This window comes from Barbus barbus, assembly GCF_936440315.1.
Source record: "Barbus barbus genome assembly, chromosome: 26".
Lineage (NCBI taxonomy): Eukaryota > Metazoa > Chordata > Actinopteri > Cypriniformes > Cyprinidae > Barbus > Barbus barbus.
In genome coordinates this window covers 9,801,862-9,819,914 of record NC_136754.1, presented here as the reverse complement: position 1 = coordinate 9,819,914, position 18,053 = coordinate 9,801,862, and the positions used below count along the sequence as shown (strand labels likewise).

The 18,053-nt window shown below is 37.0% G+C and overlaps 2 protein-coding genes across 2 annotated transcripts; both read left to right on the top strand.

Moving 5' to 3' along the window:
• The first annotated feature begins 600 nt into the window (after positions 1-600).
• Positions 601-7,708, top strand: LOC306845686 (sterile alpha motif domain-containing protein 7-like). Its single transcript, XM_079378624.1, has 10 exons — positions 601-1,125; positions 2,972-3,045; positions 3,838-3,955; positions 4,073-4,196; positions 4,613-4,737; positions 4,831-4,909; positions 5,334-6,019; positions 6,536-6,657; positions 6,742-6,852; positions 7,082-7,708. The coding sequence occupies exons 3-10, from the start codon at positions 3,853-3,855 to the stop codon at positions 7,316-7,318; spliced, it is 1,587 nt and encodes a 528-aa protein (XP_079234750.1). The 5' UTR covers positions 601-1,125; positions 2,972-3,045; positions 3,838-3,852; the 3' UTR covers positions 7,319-7,708.
• A 930-nt stretch (positions 7,709-8,638) lies between these two features.
• Positions 8,639-18,046, top strand: LOC306845690 (translocation protein SEC62-like). Its single transcript, XM_079378631.1, has 8 exons — positions 8,639-8,712; positions 13,237-13,345; positions 13,491-13,596; positions 14,013-14,220; positions 14,334-14,429; positions 15,271-15,331; positions 15,412-15,531; positions 15,638-18,046. Exons 1-8 carry the CDS (start codon positions 8,677-8,679, stop codon positions 16,114-16,116), a joined length of 1,215 nt encoding a protein of 404 aa, XP_079234757.1. The 5' UTR covers positions 8,639-8,676; the 3' UTR covers positions 16,117-18,046.
• Positions 18,047-18,053: the final 7 nt, after the last annotated feature.

The following is an 18,053-nucleotide window of genomic DNA, read 5'->3' as shown; positions in this document are numbered from 1 at the left end:
TTCCTGCTGAATAAATGTATTGATTTCTTTGAGGAAAAAAAAAAAAATCTTACTGATCCCAAACCTTTGAAAAGTAGATTAAATTGTATATTGCATTTTTAAGGCCTCAAGTTTAAATGCTATTTGATAAAATGCTATAATATCATCAATCAGTATTTGAGATTCCTTTGGCTTCAGAAGTATTTGTTTGCTAATTTCTTATAAACCTTGCATAGCACAGGAGGTGGTGTGTGGGGCCATTTCTAATAATCAGCAAAACCGCTTTATTAACCCTCTGTCAGCTTATCCCAGCGGGAAGTGAACGCTTGCCGCCAATCTCCACGTGTTTGTGTCTCCTCAAGAATCTGTTTTACTGCAAAATACTCATATGCCACCCAATTGTGCGCACACCTATCCCTATACTAATTCTCCCTGATCCTCTCAGTGTTAAAAAATATAAGTCTGGGAACTGCAGACGATGCTGTAAGCGGGTGGTGAGCACAAACTGTCAGATTAACAAGTCTGAGCGCATGATCCTCCCCAACATAGTCAGGAGGGCAGGCACCCAATGAGACCTCATACAGCCTCTCATTAACACTCTGAGAATAATTTCTGTGTTGCATGCACAAAAAACACTTGAAAGGCACATGCACATCTTGCTTGATTTCAATTGATATGGTCTTTTGCATGGAAAAGGAAGCTGGGCATTTAGATGTCTTACCCTCGGTCTTAAAGTGCTAACAGAGGATTACTGAGGTAAATGTTGAAAGAGGTTTAGCCACTGTGCTTAGGCAGTGCTCTTAATTACATTTCTGCAGAGTGTCCCACGTGCAGTTGGACGAGAGATCATAGTGATGTCAGGTAAGGGGGGGTTTAAGCAGGCAGATAAAGCCAAGATAATAGAGATAACATGAATCTGTAATTAAAGGTCTTTTTTAGTTAAGACCAGGAGCTGGCACTTGTTGGCCAGGCTTTTGTGGCAGGACTGAAGACCTCAGAGTGCTAAGAATTGTGGACTTTCTTGCTGCAGCTTCAGGTCTCATGCTCATTTTGGAATAATTTTGCTTGTTTGGAATGAATGTATTCATATTTCCATCCTGACTGAGAGATTGGACAGATTCCCATTTCTCTGGCAGACATTCAGAGGTGAGTCTAATGTCTCTTCAGTAATTATGGCTTCAATTTATCTTCCACTATTTGTTGTTTTGCTAGTTTCAACTGTGTATTTTAACTTGAAATGTAGGGTTGAGGATTTAGACTGCATTTTACATGTTCATTTCACTGATACATTGCAAGGGTGTGCAACAGTGTTATATGCATTGTAACTGTCGCTCTGAATTATAATACTATGTGCACTTCATTTTAACCAAGGATTTATTCATTACCTGTTAAAAATAACTTTTTAACTGCCTTTTTTCTTTTTTATGCACAAAAAAAGTGATCAAGGTACTTGATGCTGTTCATATCTTTGCCACTTCCAGTTATACCCATCCTAGACTTGGAAGTCTATTGGAATTATCTTGTGCCCTTACTGTACAAAGGAAGTACATTAGAACAGATGATTATTATCTTCTCTACTATGACCTACCCAAATGCAAGGCTTGATTTAAATCGTCAGCAGTATTCCCTTAATTTATTCCTTTAATGAGATTAGCCACAAGCAAATCCATCCAGTTCAAGTCTGTGACTTGGATATGGCATCACTTGTTGTCACACACATGCCAAAAACTGCACTTGCTTTGAAAATATGGCTAATATTGGGGTTTTGCCTTGTGAATGTTTAAGCCTCATATGGTATTGTTTTGTAAATATCTTGAATGCTGCAAATCGTTAAATGTTTTTCATGTCTACTCTTAATAATTTGAGGGAAAAAGATACTAAGGTGACTACTTAAATTATAATATCTGCTGTCTTACAGTCAGAATGACTCATTCGTTTTTTTGAATAAGGAATGAATGATTTCTTTTTTGCATAATATATAATTTGCATTATCTTTTTTTTTTTTTTTTTTTTTTTTTTTTTTTTTTATATATATATTTTTATATTACATTTGAAAAAGTTTACTTTTTTTTTTTTTTTTAAATCCGAAAACACTTTATAATATACACTGCTATTGGTACATTTTGCATTTTTATGATTTTTTTAATTATTTAAAGAATAGTTGTACTTATAAATATGACTACAAATAATAAATAGGCTATCATTCCTTCATTCCATATTGAACAGACACTTCTGTGTATCAGGCAGAATTTTAACAGTTGTTGGTGTGTCTGGCTGCACCACATTTACCACATAAACCGATTGTATCCCAGATTTATATCCCAAGGTGTTTTTAGGACATCTCTGAGGCTAATGGAGGCTAATAGGCTTAGCATTTAGGGTGTATTGTCCGGTATGCTTACAGGCAAGGTTTGCTGAGGGTAAAACTCTAAACTCTGGGATTACCTCCAACACATCCCTTTAAAATGCTGTATAGTCAGGATTTAGCTAATAGGATCCAAGGGGGGAATAGGGGCCCTGAAGGTAGTTTGGGGGTTGGCTGACAGCAGGACCGCACGCATGCTGGTCAGCAGATGTAGCAGGCAGACTGCTGGACTAACAGGAGGATTACAGGACTCAGATTAGAACGGCTCCTCATAACGGGTAATATGCACAGAGGTTGTCCCGTACAGAATACGGAAGAATTTATCCAGGGATAAAGATCTGTATATTTAATTATCTAGACCTATTGTATTATTCCAGTAAATATTTTCACAGGTAGAAACTTTTTTTTTTTTTTTTTTTCACATAAAATATGAAGCGAATATCACAATATAATATATACATTTTTCTAATGGTTATAGCCCTGTTTTTTGTCTGGCTCTAAGTGTTTGCTAGTAAAATACTGGTTACACTACTACATTTCAAGATAATTATTTTCACTGGAAATATCTGCTACCAAGGAACAAAGATGTTGACAAACTGATCACAACCTATCATTTTCTCTCTATAGGTTTCTCAATTTCAGACTGAAAGGAGCGACGTTAAGCACAGTGCGTGAAGATAAAGGACAGGAGGAGTGAACAGGTAGCTACTTCATTACATGATATCTATCCTTCTTAACACTGATGTTTGAGTTCTCTTAATGATTTTAATCTTAAATATGTGTTGTTCACTGACCTGTCAAGAAAGTAGTAGTCTTAGTAAACAGTAATACTGATTTATGAGCCAATGGATCGGTTGTGCGTCTTGTTAATATTAGGCTATGTTATTCGTCTTGCTGCTATTACAGTATTGGCAGTGAATATTTAGGCCTATGCCAAGTACATCATAAGTACTCTTTCGGTGACTTTATCTGCAGTTACAGAGTTGCGCCAGCAGGTGGTGACAAGTGACCGTCTTTATGAATCGATCACAATTCACTAAACCGATTCGTTCAAAATGCAGATTCATTTACAAACGAAACAAGTTGCAAAATTCAGAACCGCATACTACTCTTACGATTTTTTCAGATCGTTTCTGAATTCACCAAAGTGTCTTTATGAAGTCACTGAATCTTCCATAATTCAATGATTCCACTTCCTTGAGACAGGAAACACCACTATAGTGTGTTGTAAGTTATTTAAAGAGGTAGACCACCCAAAAATGAAAATCTGTCATATAGGCTAAATTACTCACCCTCATGTCGATCCAAACCTAGGTCTATCTAGTCTCTCATCTGTTAAACACAAAATAAGTTAATTTGAAAATTGTTAATTACCAAAGAGCTTCAGTTGTCGTTGGCCTCCATTGTATTTATAAAAAAATATTGTCCATACAATGCAGTGAGTTTTTTTTAATGTGCAAAATTTAGAGAATGGATATGTTTGTTACACTCAGGAAAGAGGCAGTGTCATGACCCCACGTGAACAGCTAAGGAAGATATCGGCGCTGGGAGAGCAAGGCGCTCTGGATGAGAAACACTGGTACCGACTGGTCAATGGAATGTCTGCTGGAGGTGAGAGGTCATCATAGAACACTTAAACCAGAGCTGATCGCAACCTTGATGAAATATAGCTGAGAAAGAGCTAATAGGCTACTGAGACCTTCATCTGTTCCCCTGTGTGTGAAGCAGAGTTACGGCAAAGACAGGAGCTCATGATGAGGAACCAGATGGCCATGGCTCCACAGATCTTGGCTCAGGGGCAGCAGAGACTGCAGGGTGTGCCTGGACAGTTTGATCCCCGCTTCATGGAGAGGTCTGTTAGAATGAACACCAATACAACCAAGATAGTAAAAGAGAATGTGTTTTTAATTGTTCATGGATATTTTAGGTTCCGTTTACATGAGCTTTATTGGCATGAGCTACTTAATATTTACATGGGAAAAATAAAATGGCAGTAGTCCAAATTAAGCAGAGTGGAAAAAATCAAACAAGTAAGATTGCAAAGAAGTAACTATGCAGTTTAAACTAAGATTAGAATTTTACTCATTTTATTTGTCACACACACAATCATACACAGTACAGTGTGGGGAAAGAATATGGGAATAGAAATAAAAAAAAATAACAGAAAGAGAATAACAACACAATGTAGAAAATAGAAATATAATTATATAACAGTGATGTAAGCTGTGTTGAATTTTTAATGATGATTTTAATCCTCTTTATCTGTAGGGAACTGGTGCCGCCCACTGAAATGGTGTCAGCTGATGCTAGACAAATCCACATGGGTGCCCACCTCGGCCCACCTCTGCCCCCAAACTCCAATGTTATTCCAAACAGAGGATTCCCTGGCACAGGTTAGAATGAAATTATGGTTAAATTTAGAGAAGTACAGGGGATGCTCAGTGAGGAAGAACAACCTAATTTTACAAATGTTTTCCATTTTGCAGGTTACGGATTCCTTCCAACTGAATCCATGGAGACGGTTGCTAGACGACAAGAGTTAATTCACAAACAGAACATAGCCAGGTATATTTCAGTGCATTTGCTATACCTATATTCAATGGGAGTAAAATCATACAGACATGCAATACAAAGCCATAGAGTGCAACAATCGGGTTCCAGAAGGAAACAACTACATTCATTTTGTCCATTGGGAAGACAGATCTATTGTGAACTTTGAGGTTGTTAATTAATTGTTAATTTATATCCATCCATCCATCCGTCCGTCCGTCCAACAGTGCTTTTGTCCAATTTTAATAACTTTTGTGCTTTGAATAAAAGTTTGTAATGTTTTTATTCACCTTGTAGCTGGTTGTCTTGGTTTATGGCTTATAATGCTTTAACAAATACTTTCCCTATAGAAAAAATATGTAAAAATATACTTCCGGAACCACAACCGCTGAACAACTGGGCGTGCACTAATTGTAAATTTATTTATTTTTTTAATGAGGATGGAGATGAATGCTATCCTGCACCAAAAAGAACTGGAGAACGCCCACCAAAAGGGTCTTATTGGGATGGAGAATTCCCTGATGTACCAGAGCATCCAACCCAATCCAATGGCCTTCAGGGGACGCCAGCGACTCCCAGATGGTCATGATGTATTCGTCCATCGCACTGCCCTTGAAGACCTGCACGCTAACAGTCTCCTCGTGTCAAGTCCTTACCCACCGATCAGCACACTGCAAAGGGAGCGAGGACGCAGGACCGGCAGAAGGACCACCAATCATAAGAGCTCAGACAGCAGCATCACTCTCCCCAAAGGCCAATCAGAAGAGAAGAACATCGAGCAGAGTCCAGGAGCTGCCTCAGGGGAGGAGAAGGAAGTTGAAGGGAAAGGCGAAATGAGCAATGAGGCCACCACCTGCAAACCACACCAAACCAAAGTAGAAACAGAGCTGTCTTCTGGATGTAGTAGGAAAGGTTTTAAGGAAGGAGAGCCAGGGATTCGCAAGACAATTAGTGGACAGGAGGGATGTGCAGAAGTCACCAACTGCAATGCTAGCACCAGTGACAAAGACATACCCAACCCTTGCTCGGCTTTCCAAGAAAAGATTCTGTACCCGTCTGCTGCTGGCCCACTCACAGGAATGCCCTACATGCTCCCCGTGCCAGGAAATGGACTTGTACCACTTGGTGTGTTTGTTTGTTAGTTTTGCTTTTTTAAATGCAGTGGTTGAGTTTAACTGTTATTTTAGTATTATTTATACACTATTATAACATTAATTCATATTTTGAGTTGGACTTTATTATATTTTCTGTTTTCGTTTTAATTTTAGTGGAAGTTTAAATAATGTTATGTGCTTTTGTCATATTTTAGGGGGGTTTGTTTAAATATTTCTATGTACCTTTTAATTTATTTTTATTTCTGTTTTAGTCATTTTAGTATTTGAACTGAAAATATTTAAACCAATTTATTTCAGTTATTTTAAAGTGTTTTAAGCCTAAGTTTTTCATCTAATATTTATACTTTATTTTATTTCTTTTCAGCTTTATTTAAATGAATGAAAACATTTTAATTTTAGTTTTAGTTAACAATAACAACACTGCTCATTTACTGTTTGTTAGGCACGTTTTTGACATTTCTTATAAGAAAAATGATGCATTAAAGTCATCGTTACCTATTAATGTTTTGTTTTAATTTTTAACTAGGACATCCTAATATGTTTCTTAATGGAGAAGAGATGACTTCATTAGAAGATATTCGCAAGTGGTCAGTTGATGACGTCTACAACTTCATCAGTGAAATACCAAGCTGCGCTGAATATGCACCGGTAATAATACAAATATAAAATTACAAAATGCAATTATAATTATATAGCTTTAAGTCTCATTCTTTTGTGTGTCACCCGTTGCAGATATTCAAAGACCACATGATTGATGGAGAGACGTTACCTCTTCTTACAGAGGACCACCTGCTCGATACACTTGGTCTGAAGCTTGGGCCAGCGCTTAAGATACGATCACAGGTATTCGCCATCTTTCAAAAGGACCAAATTTGATCTCAAAAAGCAGGTTAATAATTAAATTAAAATATTAAGTAAAATGAAGTATATTTTGTATATATAAAATGAAATATATACATGCATAACTGATTATTTTAAGGGTCCTCTCTACCCTCCAAGAGGTCCTTGGTCTTGAGTTAAAGTTTATTAAAAAATGAACTTAACTCATTTGGTTGTTCTGTTCTGTTTTCAGTTGTCCCGACGGCTGGGTAACATGTTCTACAACATGATGAACTTGCCTCTGCCCGTCTCCAGTCTGCAGCCTCCGCCTGAGAAAAGCGGTGACAGATCATCAGACATCAGCTCTCCTCTCAACTGCAACAGTGTGGAGCTGCTCAGCAGCCCCAGAGACACAGAGGCTCTTAAATCTACAGAGCCTGTAAGTGAAGCTGATATTCCTTCACCAAGCCAGATGACTGAAACCACCTGAAAGAGCATGCAGAACTGTTGGATCTCTTTTTTACCTCAAAATCTCTTACTGTTTTGACACCTAATGCATAAGGTAGACAGGCACTGACATTTCTATAGTAAATATACTGATCATATATTTTTAAATATTCATCACAAATATATTATGATCCGTGTTATGCAATAGAATGTGGTCTCCAACAGAGTTAGATTTTTGAATGCAGGATATTTCTATATATGTTTATTTTGTAATATGTTAGCGTATCAATTACAAATCATTTTTGTCTTTATCATTGCAGCCTTTTTTATTGTAAAATTGTCTTTTTGGTTTTTACTTTAAACTTGAATTACTCTCTATTGTCATGTGTTGTTTGCTATGGAAAAAAATAAAAATAATTACTCCTTTGGTCTTTATTTGATATGGTAAAAAACATATACAGCATTTTCCACACAGAATATATGGCATTACTTTCTTTTTACACAAATGAAAATACATGATTTATTATATGAATGAATCTAGTTTAAATTGTGGGATTTTTTTTATTTTATTTATTTATTTTTGTAATTTTATAGCTATAAATATCAAAGCAAATAAAGCCTAAAATAATCTCTTTACTTTGTAGGTAGTTTGTACCATATGATTTTCTTTCAAATTAATAAACTTTAGAATATTAAATAAACTTAAAAATATATCCCATATATAGGTGAAACTCAAAAAATTAGAATATCATGAAAAAGGTCTTTTTTTTGTAACATTTCAAAAAGTGACATTCATATAGTCTAGATTAATTACATGTAAAGTACAACATTTCAAACGTTTTTTTGTTTTAATTTTGATGATTAGACCTTACAGCTCTATATGTGTGTGTGTGTGTGTGCAAACACTCGTTTTTATTTTTTAGTGCCATTTGATACTATTTTATTTTTTATTTAAATTTTATTTTTAGTTTCAGTAATTTTATTGTTTTATTGTTTTATTATATAGCTAAAATTATGTAAGTTTTTCATAGGTTTTTATTTTATTGACGTTTATTTTATTTCAGGTTTTATAATAAACTTGCTGCAAATGTTACTTCTCAGGTGTCAGACTTTTAAGGAACATTAAAGGATGTGTTAGTTTTATGTTAATTTCAGGATAGCTAATAGTTTATCTAAAAATAACCAATAATTCTCACAACAAAATTGTGTATCTTGACCCTGACTTCAATGCACCCTCGCAGTTTGTGTGCCTCACCTGCACTTCAGATGGCAGTATTCATTCATTCTGATTTTAATTTGCCAAGCGAAGAAGTGACTGATCACGAGCTATTCGAAATATCGCGAGACTTCCCTCACCGCTCTGTTCGTGACCACGTCAAGGGAACCCAGAAGTTAGAAATCATGGCGGAGCGCAGGAGACACAAGAAGCGAATTCAGGTAACTTACAGAATTCAGGTCACTCTTGCTATTAGAGGCCCAATCTTAGATCGCTGTTTGGCATTGAGTCATTTCTCGAGGTAGTGTGCTGTTTGACCCAAAATACAATTGTACTTCGATCCGTTATTTTTGCAATGCTCTCTCATATATGAGTTGGATTATTTGTCAGTGCTGGCGCAATTTTTGCGCTCCCTTGGGTGATGCATTGTATCTCTGTAGCAGGCATCTAATCTAGTCAAACTGCTCGATGGATTGGATGTGAGCATGACCTGATTTTGCTGTCTCTCCCCTGTGAGGAGGAGTATGTGTCTGGTGGCACAGCTGATGGAGTTGGCCATCTTAGCTCGGCACAGACTGCTCTCTTTAACCAGCTGCTGTCTCATATGCTTTTGAATTTGACCAAATAACGCCCATAATGCAGCACTTCTTATCGCCAAATTTGCACCTATTTGCAGGTTGAATACAGGGGCATTTCACCCACAAATAAAAATTTACTCAATTTCATGTTTTTTTTTTTTTTCAGCCTCATTGGATTTTCTCTTTGCGTTAAATATACAAGTCTTGGTAGGCAGAATGCATTTGTCACCGTTTATTTTGCCTGTATGAAAAAGGTTGCATTAAAAGTTATTCATGACTGTCAGTCCATAACATCTTGTTTCTAATTTTCCATTAAAAAACGCATACAGGATTCAAACAAGTGAGGAAATGCTAAAAGGTTTCCCATTTAAAGCCATTCTCCATTATTTAAAACGTGTAGCATCCTAAATATGTCCATCAGATGCAAGTGCTACATTATGTGCATCTGCCACTAGTGCACGACTTAGACAGCATTTTTGGACATTGTAGTCAGAATGCATTTATAACCAAAAAAAACGTCTGGTTTGGCTGTTTATTAGGTTTTGGGTGACAGTTACTGTGTGTTCCCGTGATTTTATGTAAAAGAAGTGGAGTTTTGAGTAATGACCTGTTGTCTTGATAAGAGAGTCATTCTTCATGATCCTTCCAGCGTGTTTGTTAGTTTTTGCTCTTATGCAACAGGTTGAAATCCACTGTCATTGCTGGTCACTTTTTCTTACTGTGAATAAACATTGTATTTGCCATATAAGTTAAGGAAATTGAAAGGACATTTCCCACCTTTTGTAATAGATTAGAAGTCCTGCATTATTTGTGCTTATTAACAATCATTAGGAAACTTAAAACAAACCTTTGTACTTAAAAGTTTTCTGAACTAAATCAAATAAAGTAGACCTGATTGTTCTCTGTAAAGGTGCCAGTTAGACCAAGTGTTAATCAAATAGGCTAGTTCAAATGTTAAAGTCTGTTATCATTTCATTTTTTTTTGATAACAGACTTTTTGTTTGTTTATCCAAACAAAGTAAGTCTATTGGAACCATAACATTTTTCAAAGCATAATCTTTTGCCTGCTCTAGAAAAAAAAGTCTTACAGTTTTGGGACAACACGAGGGTGAGTAAATGATGATAATTAGCTTTTTTTGTTTGTCCTTCAAGCAGTTTATCTGAAGCCCGCAGCCCGTCTAATCTAGTACAGCTGTCACTATAAGACCACCAAACCATAACTGATAACAAGGCCTAGTGTAATACAAGATAATGTCTTTTTTTTTTTTTTTTACCAAGTCCAAGTTGAGACAATATAATCAATAAACATCTGGCTGCTTTCCTTTACAAGATCCAGAGGAATATCAGGCAACCTGCCAGTAACTCCTGCACACCCAGACAAATACCATGTTTATATGGTCTTCACTGAATATGTTTCTCTGAGTCATGCATGAGACATTCTGACCGAATAGACTATGACCGATGGCTTGTGAAGCTCAAAAACACTCGTACTAAGACCTCAGGCTTAAGAGTGGAGTTGTCTGGTAGTCATTCATTACTCAATAAATGCTCTCTCTATAGCCTGGCTTATTGTCAGGATTTGTGAGGGTTTTTTTGCTTTGTGTGTAGTGTGGTCACATAGTACTATAAGTAATGATCTTTAGCTTAATAAATGGGGACAGTGAGGACTCAGTGAGTCTGAATGGAGACTGTAATTTCAGTGTATAGATTACACAGGACAGCACATCAGTGTGTGGTGAGCTGAGGCTTTTAATTAGTTCACATTAACTGAGAAGATGACCGACGAGGGTCCTGCTGCCAGTGCGGGAGATTCATTTCAAAGCTTTTTTAGAGGGGTTCACCGTTCACTGGATTCCTGCGCTGCTGTTATCCAATGTCATTTTTCATTGGAATTAAGCACTGGTAGCCAAAGGGACAAACCTGCTTTTTGTCAGATTCTTGGTTTCTGTTGTGTCTATTAATCTTGGTTTATGCTATTAATATCTAGGTCCTAGGCTCCCATGGTGAAGTCTCACTGGTCCAGAATCATGCTCTACATAATAGGGATGCGTATATTAAACTCTGAAATATATGAAAAATATAGTTGGTATTTTCATGTTATGGAAGATATTACGATTCTAAAACAATTTTGCTTAAAGTAAAGAAAAACACGCTTAAAATAATTTGGTTCAGATTCTACAAGTGGATCTGGGCATTTTTAGCAAATGACGTTGCTAAAAATGGGGGTGGTGATGGCGCAGTGGATAAGACACATGCCTTTGGTGTGAGAGACCCGGGTTCGAATCCACTGTGAGACACCAATGTGTCCCTGAGCAAGACACTTAACCCCTAGTTGCTCCAGAGGCGTGCGACCTCTGACATATATAGCAATTGTAAGTCGCTTTGGATAAAAGCGTCAGATAAATGTAAATGTAAAAAGAACATTGTTTTGTGTATTTGGTGTAATGCAATGTGTTTATGCAGTTTAAGGTTCAAAAAACACATTATTTTCCGCATACTGTACATTATTGTTGCTCCTCTATGCCCCGCCTTTCTGAAAAGCGTAAATTTTTACAAAGCTCATTGTTCTGAGAAGCGAGGTGTGCTCTGATTGGCCAGCTATCCAGTGTGTTGTGATTGGCCGAATACCTGAAGCGTGAGACGGAAATGTTACGCCCCTTACCGTATTGTGATGATGTGTCCTGGGGTGTATTCCAGAAAGCAGGTTATGTGACATACCCGGGTAAGTTTGAGGATAAGCGAGCGGATAAACTCGGCTTTCGGTTCCAAAATCGGTGGTTAATTTTAGGGTATGTAAGTAACCATAGTAACTTGCTCTCAGTGCACGCGTGACACACTGACCAGCCTTCAGATAGTTATCTGTAGTTAACAGTTATCTGTATAAATTATACAACACTATGACAAGGTAATGTTTAATTTATTATATTATATATACTTATTACATTTTATATTATCATCTCACACATGGATTGGCATTTTCTATAATGTATTTCTATAATAAAAATACATATCTGATATGACTTAATATATAATTAGCATCAAACTAAAAATATAAGTCATATTCTCAAGGATTGAAGATTAAACGGGGGAAAAAATGATTACACAACCATCAATTAGGTGGCAATATGCACTAAGCATGTAAACGAACAAAAGAAGAAGAAAGAAACAGCATGGTGCGCTTTTCCTTAGCGTCCGTTTCCATAGTGACTCGTCGATTCGTCGCTCTGTTGAGAATGTCTTGAGTCTTAACCAGGAACATACTCAGAGTTGAATTAACTTACTCCCGGACTCGTTTTTGGAACCACATACCTCGAGTTAGCAAGGTTTGGGGTTAATCAACCCAAAGTTCAGGGTTTAGCTGAAGGTAAGTTAACCGTGCTTTCTGGAATACACCCCTGGCACGACGAGATAAAACCCATTATAAACGAGGCGTTTGTTGCATTCAGCGAGGACATAATTACTGATTATAATGACTTGTACTGTCTTTTTACGCGGCGCGATGCAGTGCGACATTACCATGTGTGCATTTGTGATCGGAGAAAGCACTTCTCTTCACTACTCAAAACTCGCCGGCGGCAGCAGCAACAATACTACAGCGAGAATAATAGTTCCGCCTTCTTTCATTGCGTATATATTTTGGCGGTGTTTTGCAAATCTTCCCACACAGTGAGGTAGACGTGGGGGCGTGTTTGAATGAGCAGTTTTAGGGGGGCGTGGCAGAGTCTTAACTTTTATAAAGAATATCTCTTTGGTTTTGAGACTTTAGTCTTTGCAACTTCAGGGATCTTATCTCTGCACAAACAGCTTGTAACACTCCAAAGAGAAAGGAAAACGAAATCGCGTCATATGACCCCTTTAAAAATTTATATTTTTAGGTCTCTTACGTTTACCAAGGCTGCATTTATTTGATCAAAAATATAATAAAAATAGTAATATTGTATTTTAAAATGTTATTTTGCTGAATAAAAAGTATACTTTTTTTTTTTTTTTAAAGTCTTTCTAACCCAAAGTTTTTGAGCAGTATTACCTAATGGCATGAATTAATAAATCACAAATATCGTCTGATAAGCAATATTGTACTGAATGTACTTATATACATTTGTGATAGATAATCAGCAGATAAGTTTTATCATCATGACTTCATGATCTTTGATCTCTCTTCTTCAGGAGGTCAGTGAACCTACCAAAGAGGAGAAGGCGGTGGCCAAGTACCTACGCTTTAACTGCCCCAGCAAATCCACCAACATGATGGGACATCGAGTGGATTACTTTGTCGGTCAGTGCACTCATTCATGCCCTGCTTTCTTTCTTCTGTTTCCTCTGCATAGGGTTTATATCAAGGTTTCATTCATTTATTTGTTGAGTTCTCAATGTTCTCTCTTTGCTGTCATTGAACCAAATGTTTGTTTTCTGCTCATCAGCCTCCAAAGCCGTCGACTGTCTGCTGGATTCAAAGTGGGCCAAAGCAAAGAAGGGTGAGGAAGCTTTGTTCACAACCAGAGAGTCGGTGGTGGACTACTGCAACAGGTAAACCTAGTCCTTTCTCTCATTTCATGAAACTGTGTGGAATTTCTATGGTGTTTGATACGACAAAGCTTTTGAAGAATATCATTTATTGTCACCAAGGTAGTAAAAGCACTTGTATTGGGAAATATTATTACAATTTAAAATCGCTGGTTTCTATTTTACTATAATTTAAAGTGTAATTTATTCCTGTGGTTGTGAGCTGACTTCAGTCTTCAGTGTCACATAGTCCTTTTCATGTTTTTTTTTTTGATGAATAGAAAGTTCAAAAAACAGCATTTATTTGAAATATTTTGTAACATTATAAATGTATTTCGATTAATCAGTGCGTCTTTGCTGAATAAAGGTAAACTGCAAATTTTTGGATGGCAGTGTATGTGTCAGTCAAACACTCTTTTGAATCGTGTTGCTATTCACAGGCTCCTAAAGAAGCAGTTTTTCCACCGAGCCCTGAAAGTGATGAAGAAGAAGCCAGAGAAAGATGTAAAGAAAGACAAGGAAAAAGAGAAAGAGAAGGAAAAAGAAAAGGCTAAAAGTGACAGTGGCAAAGAAGAGGAGAAAAAAAGCAAAAAGGACAAAGAGAAAAAGAAGGACTCTGAGGCTACGGACACAAAGAAGGAAAAAAATGTAAGACTAGATCATCTGATAGGATGAGAAAACTGTCTGTTCCACTTGAGGTATTTTTTTGCATATGTGCATATCATGATTCTTATTTTTAACTCTTGTTTCTGTATTTTTAGGATGACAGTCCAGGATCTCCAAAGAAGAAGAAAGATGTGAAAAAGAAATTCAAGCTGGAACCTCATGAGGACCAACTGTTCTTGGATGGCAATGAGGTCAGGATGATTTAGAAAACCATATCTCACAGTTGCTTGAAAATTTCATAGCTTTTTATTTGATGATTAATTGTCATGAAAGTAACTGCAGTGAAGGGTTTGATTGTCTGCTTTATATTGCATACTATGTGACCTTAATACACATACACTTTATATATTAGTATTTTTTCACATTGAAAATGAAATCAAATAATAAAATGTAAGATTAACATTAAGGTTTTGTAAACAATACTGCACAGGAGTAGCATAGTGTTATTTTGGTATTATTTATGTACTATTATAATACTTAGTAATATTTTGAATTAGCTTCTATTTTTATATGTCAATTTTCATTTAAATTTTGTTTTAGTAATTTTGTATGTTCTTCTGTAAAACTTTTTTTAGTAATTTTAGTGCTTCAAGTCAAACATTTACTTTTTTTAGTTGACAAATCAACATTTCTCATTTTTTTTGTAGATTTCTTTTTAGGTTTATGTTTTTTTTTTTAATCTAATATCTGGATATTATTTAATGTCGGCTTTATGTCAGTTACTTTTTAGTAACTTTTTAGCTTTAAGAATTTCAACACTGGTAACCTAATAATAATTTTATTCAGTGACATTTATATTGAATAATAGTAATTTTATGTCGTTATATAAGTATTATTATTTTTAAACACAGTTTTTTTTTTGGGGGGGGGGGGGGGGTTACCCAGCCAACCTGAATATTATAATCTAAGATAATTTTTTATGATTATGTAATGAGTATTGTAACTGTTGTTGTGATTAGTAAACAAGTAACAAGTACTTCACAAGTACTTTTTGTTCTAATTAAAAAGTTATAATATTTTTCTTCCCTACAGGTTTATTTTTGGATTTACGATCCAGTCCACTTTAAAACCTTTGCCATGGGCTTGATTCTAGGTGGGATTTTTTTTCTCCAGTTTAGCCTGACTGTCGTTTCTCTGGCTCCAGTACTGATTCAGAGCTGTGTGTGTTTGCAGTCATTGCCGTGATCGCAGCCACTCTGTTCCCGCTATGGCCGGCTGAGATGAGAGTTGGTGTGTATTACCTGAGCGTGGCAGCAGGATGCTTTGTCGCCAGCATACTTCTCCTGGCCGTTGGTATGAGCTCTATATATTGTATTATACCAATATTTGACATTACAGTCCAATGACACCGCACCTTCTGTCTTTTCTCATCTTATTTCTGGTTTCCCCTTTGGTTCAGCTCGCTGCATCCTGTTCCTGATCATCTGGCTAGTGACTGGTGGCCGTCATCACTTCTGGTTCCTACCCAACTTGACAGCCGATGTGGGCTTCATCGACTCCTTCCGCCCACTCTACACACACGAATACAAGGGTCCACGTTCCAGCTCCAAGAAATCCAGCAGCGAGAAATCCGACGACAAGGATTCAAGCCAAGCGCAGAAATCAGATAGTGAGGACAAATCGGACAGCGAGAAGAAAGATGGCGATGAGGAAGAGGATGAAGACGACAATAAAGAAATGGAGGCGAGCGAGGAAGCGGGCGCAGAACGTCAGTCGGACACGGACAGTGACAGACGGGAGGATGAAGGATCGCAGCACAGCAACGGCAACGACTTTGAAATGATCACCAGAGAAGAGCTGGAGCAGCATACAGAGGAAGAGGAGGAAGACGACGAGGAAGAGCAAAGTGAGACAAAGCCCTTGACTGTTCAGACATAAACGATTTCCTCACGCCGCACGCATACTCCCATGCTCCATGTGGACCTGCTGACGTACTTCTGTCATGTTCAGAAGATGTTTCCCATTTCTGTTCAGGCTGAAATCTTCCTCTGTGAAAACAGACAGGCTTAAAGGTTAAACGAGAGCAGGAAACGGCTACGATGACAATGGAAAATATCGCAAAGGAAATGCTTCCCCCACTATGGATGCAAGACCCGCAAGTCTCCCTGACCCCCGTGTTTTTCTTTCATCTTTGCTTTATCTAATGTCAGGTATTTTGCTGTATAAACATGTCAAGGTGAACTTTTAACCCACATATGAAGGTTCGCTGTCCGTGAGGGAAATTCAAATCTGGAAGTTTTTTTCGTTTCTTTTCTTTTGTACAGTTAGATACATTGGACAATTTGGACAGACCAAGATATTTTGTCTTAGATACCTAATAAGTGTTACTATCTATCATAAATCTCAATGGAGCTTGGCCTGTGACATTTCTGTGTGGAAATCTGGGAGATCTTGCTTGGTTTGAGACGAGAACTGTATATTTGTGGACTTGTGACTCGGTCTGCCTCATACATTTCTGCAATTACGTTTTGTGGCCCTGATGAGAAATAGTCCTTGTTAACGGAAACGGAGAAGTTAATAAATCCGAACAGTATCCTTGATTGTAGTAGGCAGTTATTTTAAACCAAACTCCAATTGAGTCTCATGAGGCCGACTGCGTTCAGAAGGGGAAATTACATCCACATTTGTGCCAAATGATGTGGGATATTGATGCTTTTTTCATATACATTCAAATTCTGACCAACTTCCAGAGAAATAGAGTTTAACATGTCATGCCGTAGCTCACATCCATGCATCATAGCCTCTGGTTTTCCCGTCTGGTCATACTTCCCCGAGGGGCTGTGGTCCAAAATAGCCTGTTAGTTAGTTAGTTTGCGTTTTAATAGGGCAGAGGTCCAATACTATCCTTCCGTAGGGTTGCATACTATTGGCTAGAGTATTATTTTACATTAGCTGTTTCTTTGACTCATACTGAGGATGATATTTAAGAGATGAAATACAAATGTATAATTTATATATGGATTCTATAAATCTACCAGAGATGTTCATGCCAGCAGTTCAGGTTCAGCATGAACTGTACTCTATTTTATAATGTCAGACACGCAGGTTTTCATTTTACTGCATTTTCTACAAATACTAAAACCACCAAATGTTTTTGATGTTGGAAAGATTGTTTTTGGACAATGCATTGGAATTATAAAACAGAAAACATCTGTTCATCTGCAGTGGTTATCAAATGCGCACAAGAGGCTGGAAAGGTGGTTTTTCTATATTAAAAAACTGAGAATCCTTGTTAAAGCATCCCTCAAAATTCACGGTCAACTCAAGTTCACAAGGAGCAGGGAAACCCCTCGTGTCGGAGTGAACATCTCTCTTCTTTAAATGCTAAGAATCTTTAACTATGTCTGTTGATCTTGTTGGTCACACTTAAGTGTTCCTGTAGAAATACTATGTATGTCCTCGATATTCTTTGTCATTGCCTTTGAAGACCTGGATAGACTGGGCATGACACCCTGTGTGTAACTAAAGACATTTGTATTTTCTTTCAATGGAACTTCACTCACCTTTGTTTTCTGTCCCATTGTCTTTGAAAGATAAAGATGCTGAAATGCCAGATTTTTTTTTTTAATTGGCAGGAAATTTAATTAGCCATTGGCTGTCTGTCATAAAATGTAGTTACATCATTTATAAAAACAAACTGAAATCCCATTATTATTTATGTGGTCAGCATCTTCAACTAACTAATTGTCCCTATTTGGATCAATGTTGAGGACTGTCTTTTTGCAATATCTGGAGATTAATTTAAGTGTCTGTCAGAAACTATATCTGTATCGTTTCATTGCAATAAAAATATAGAACAAGCAATTTTATTCATT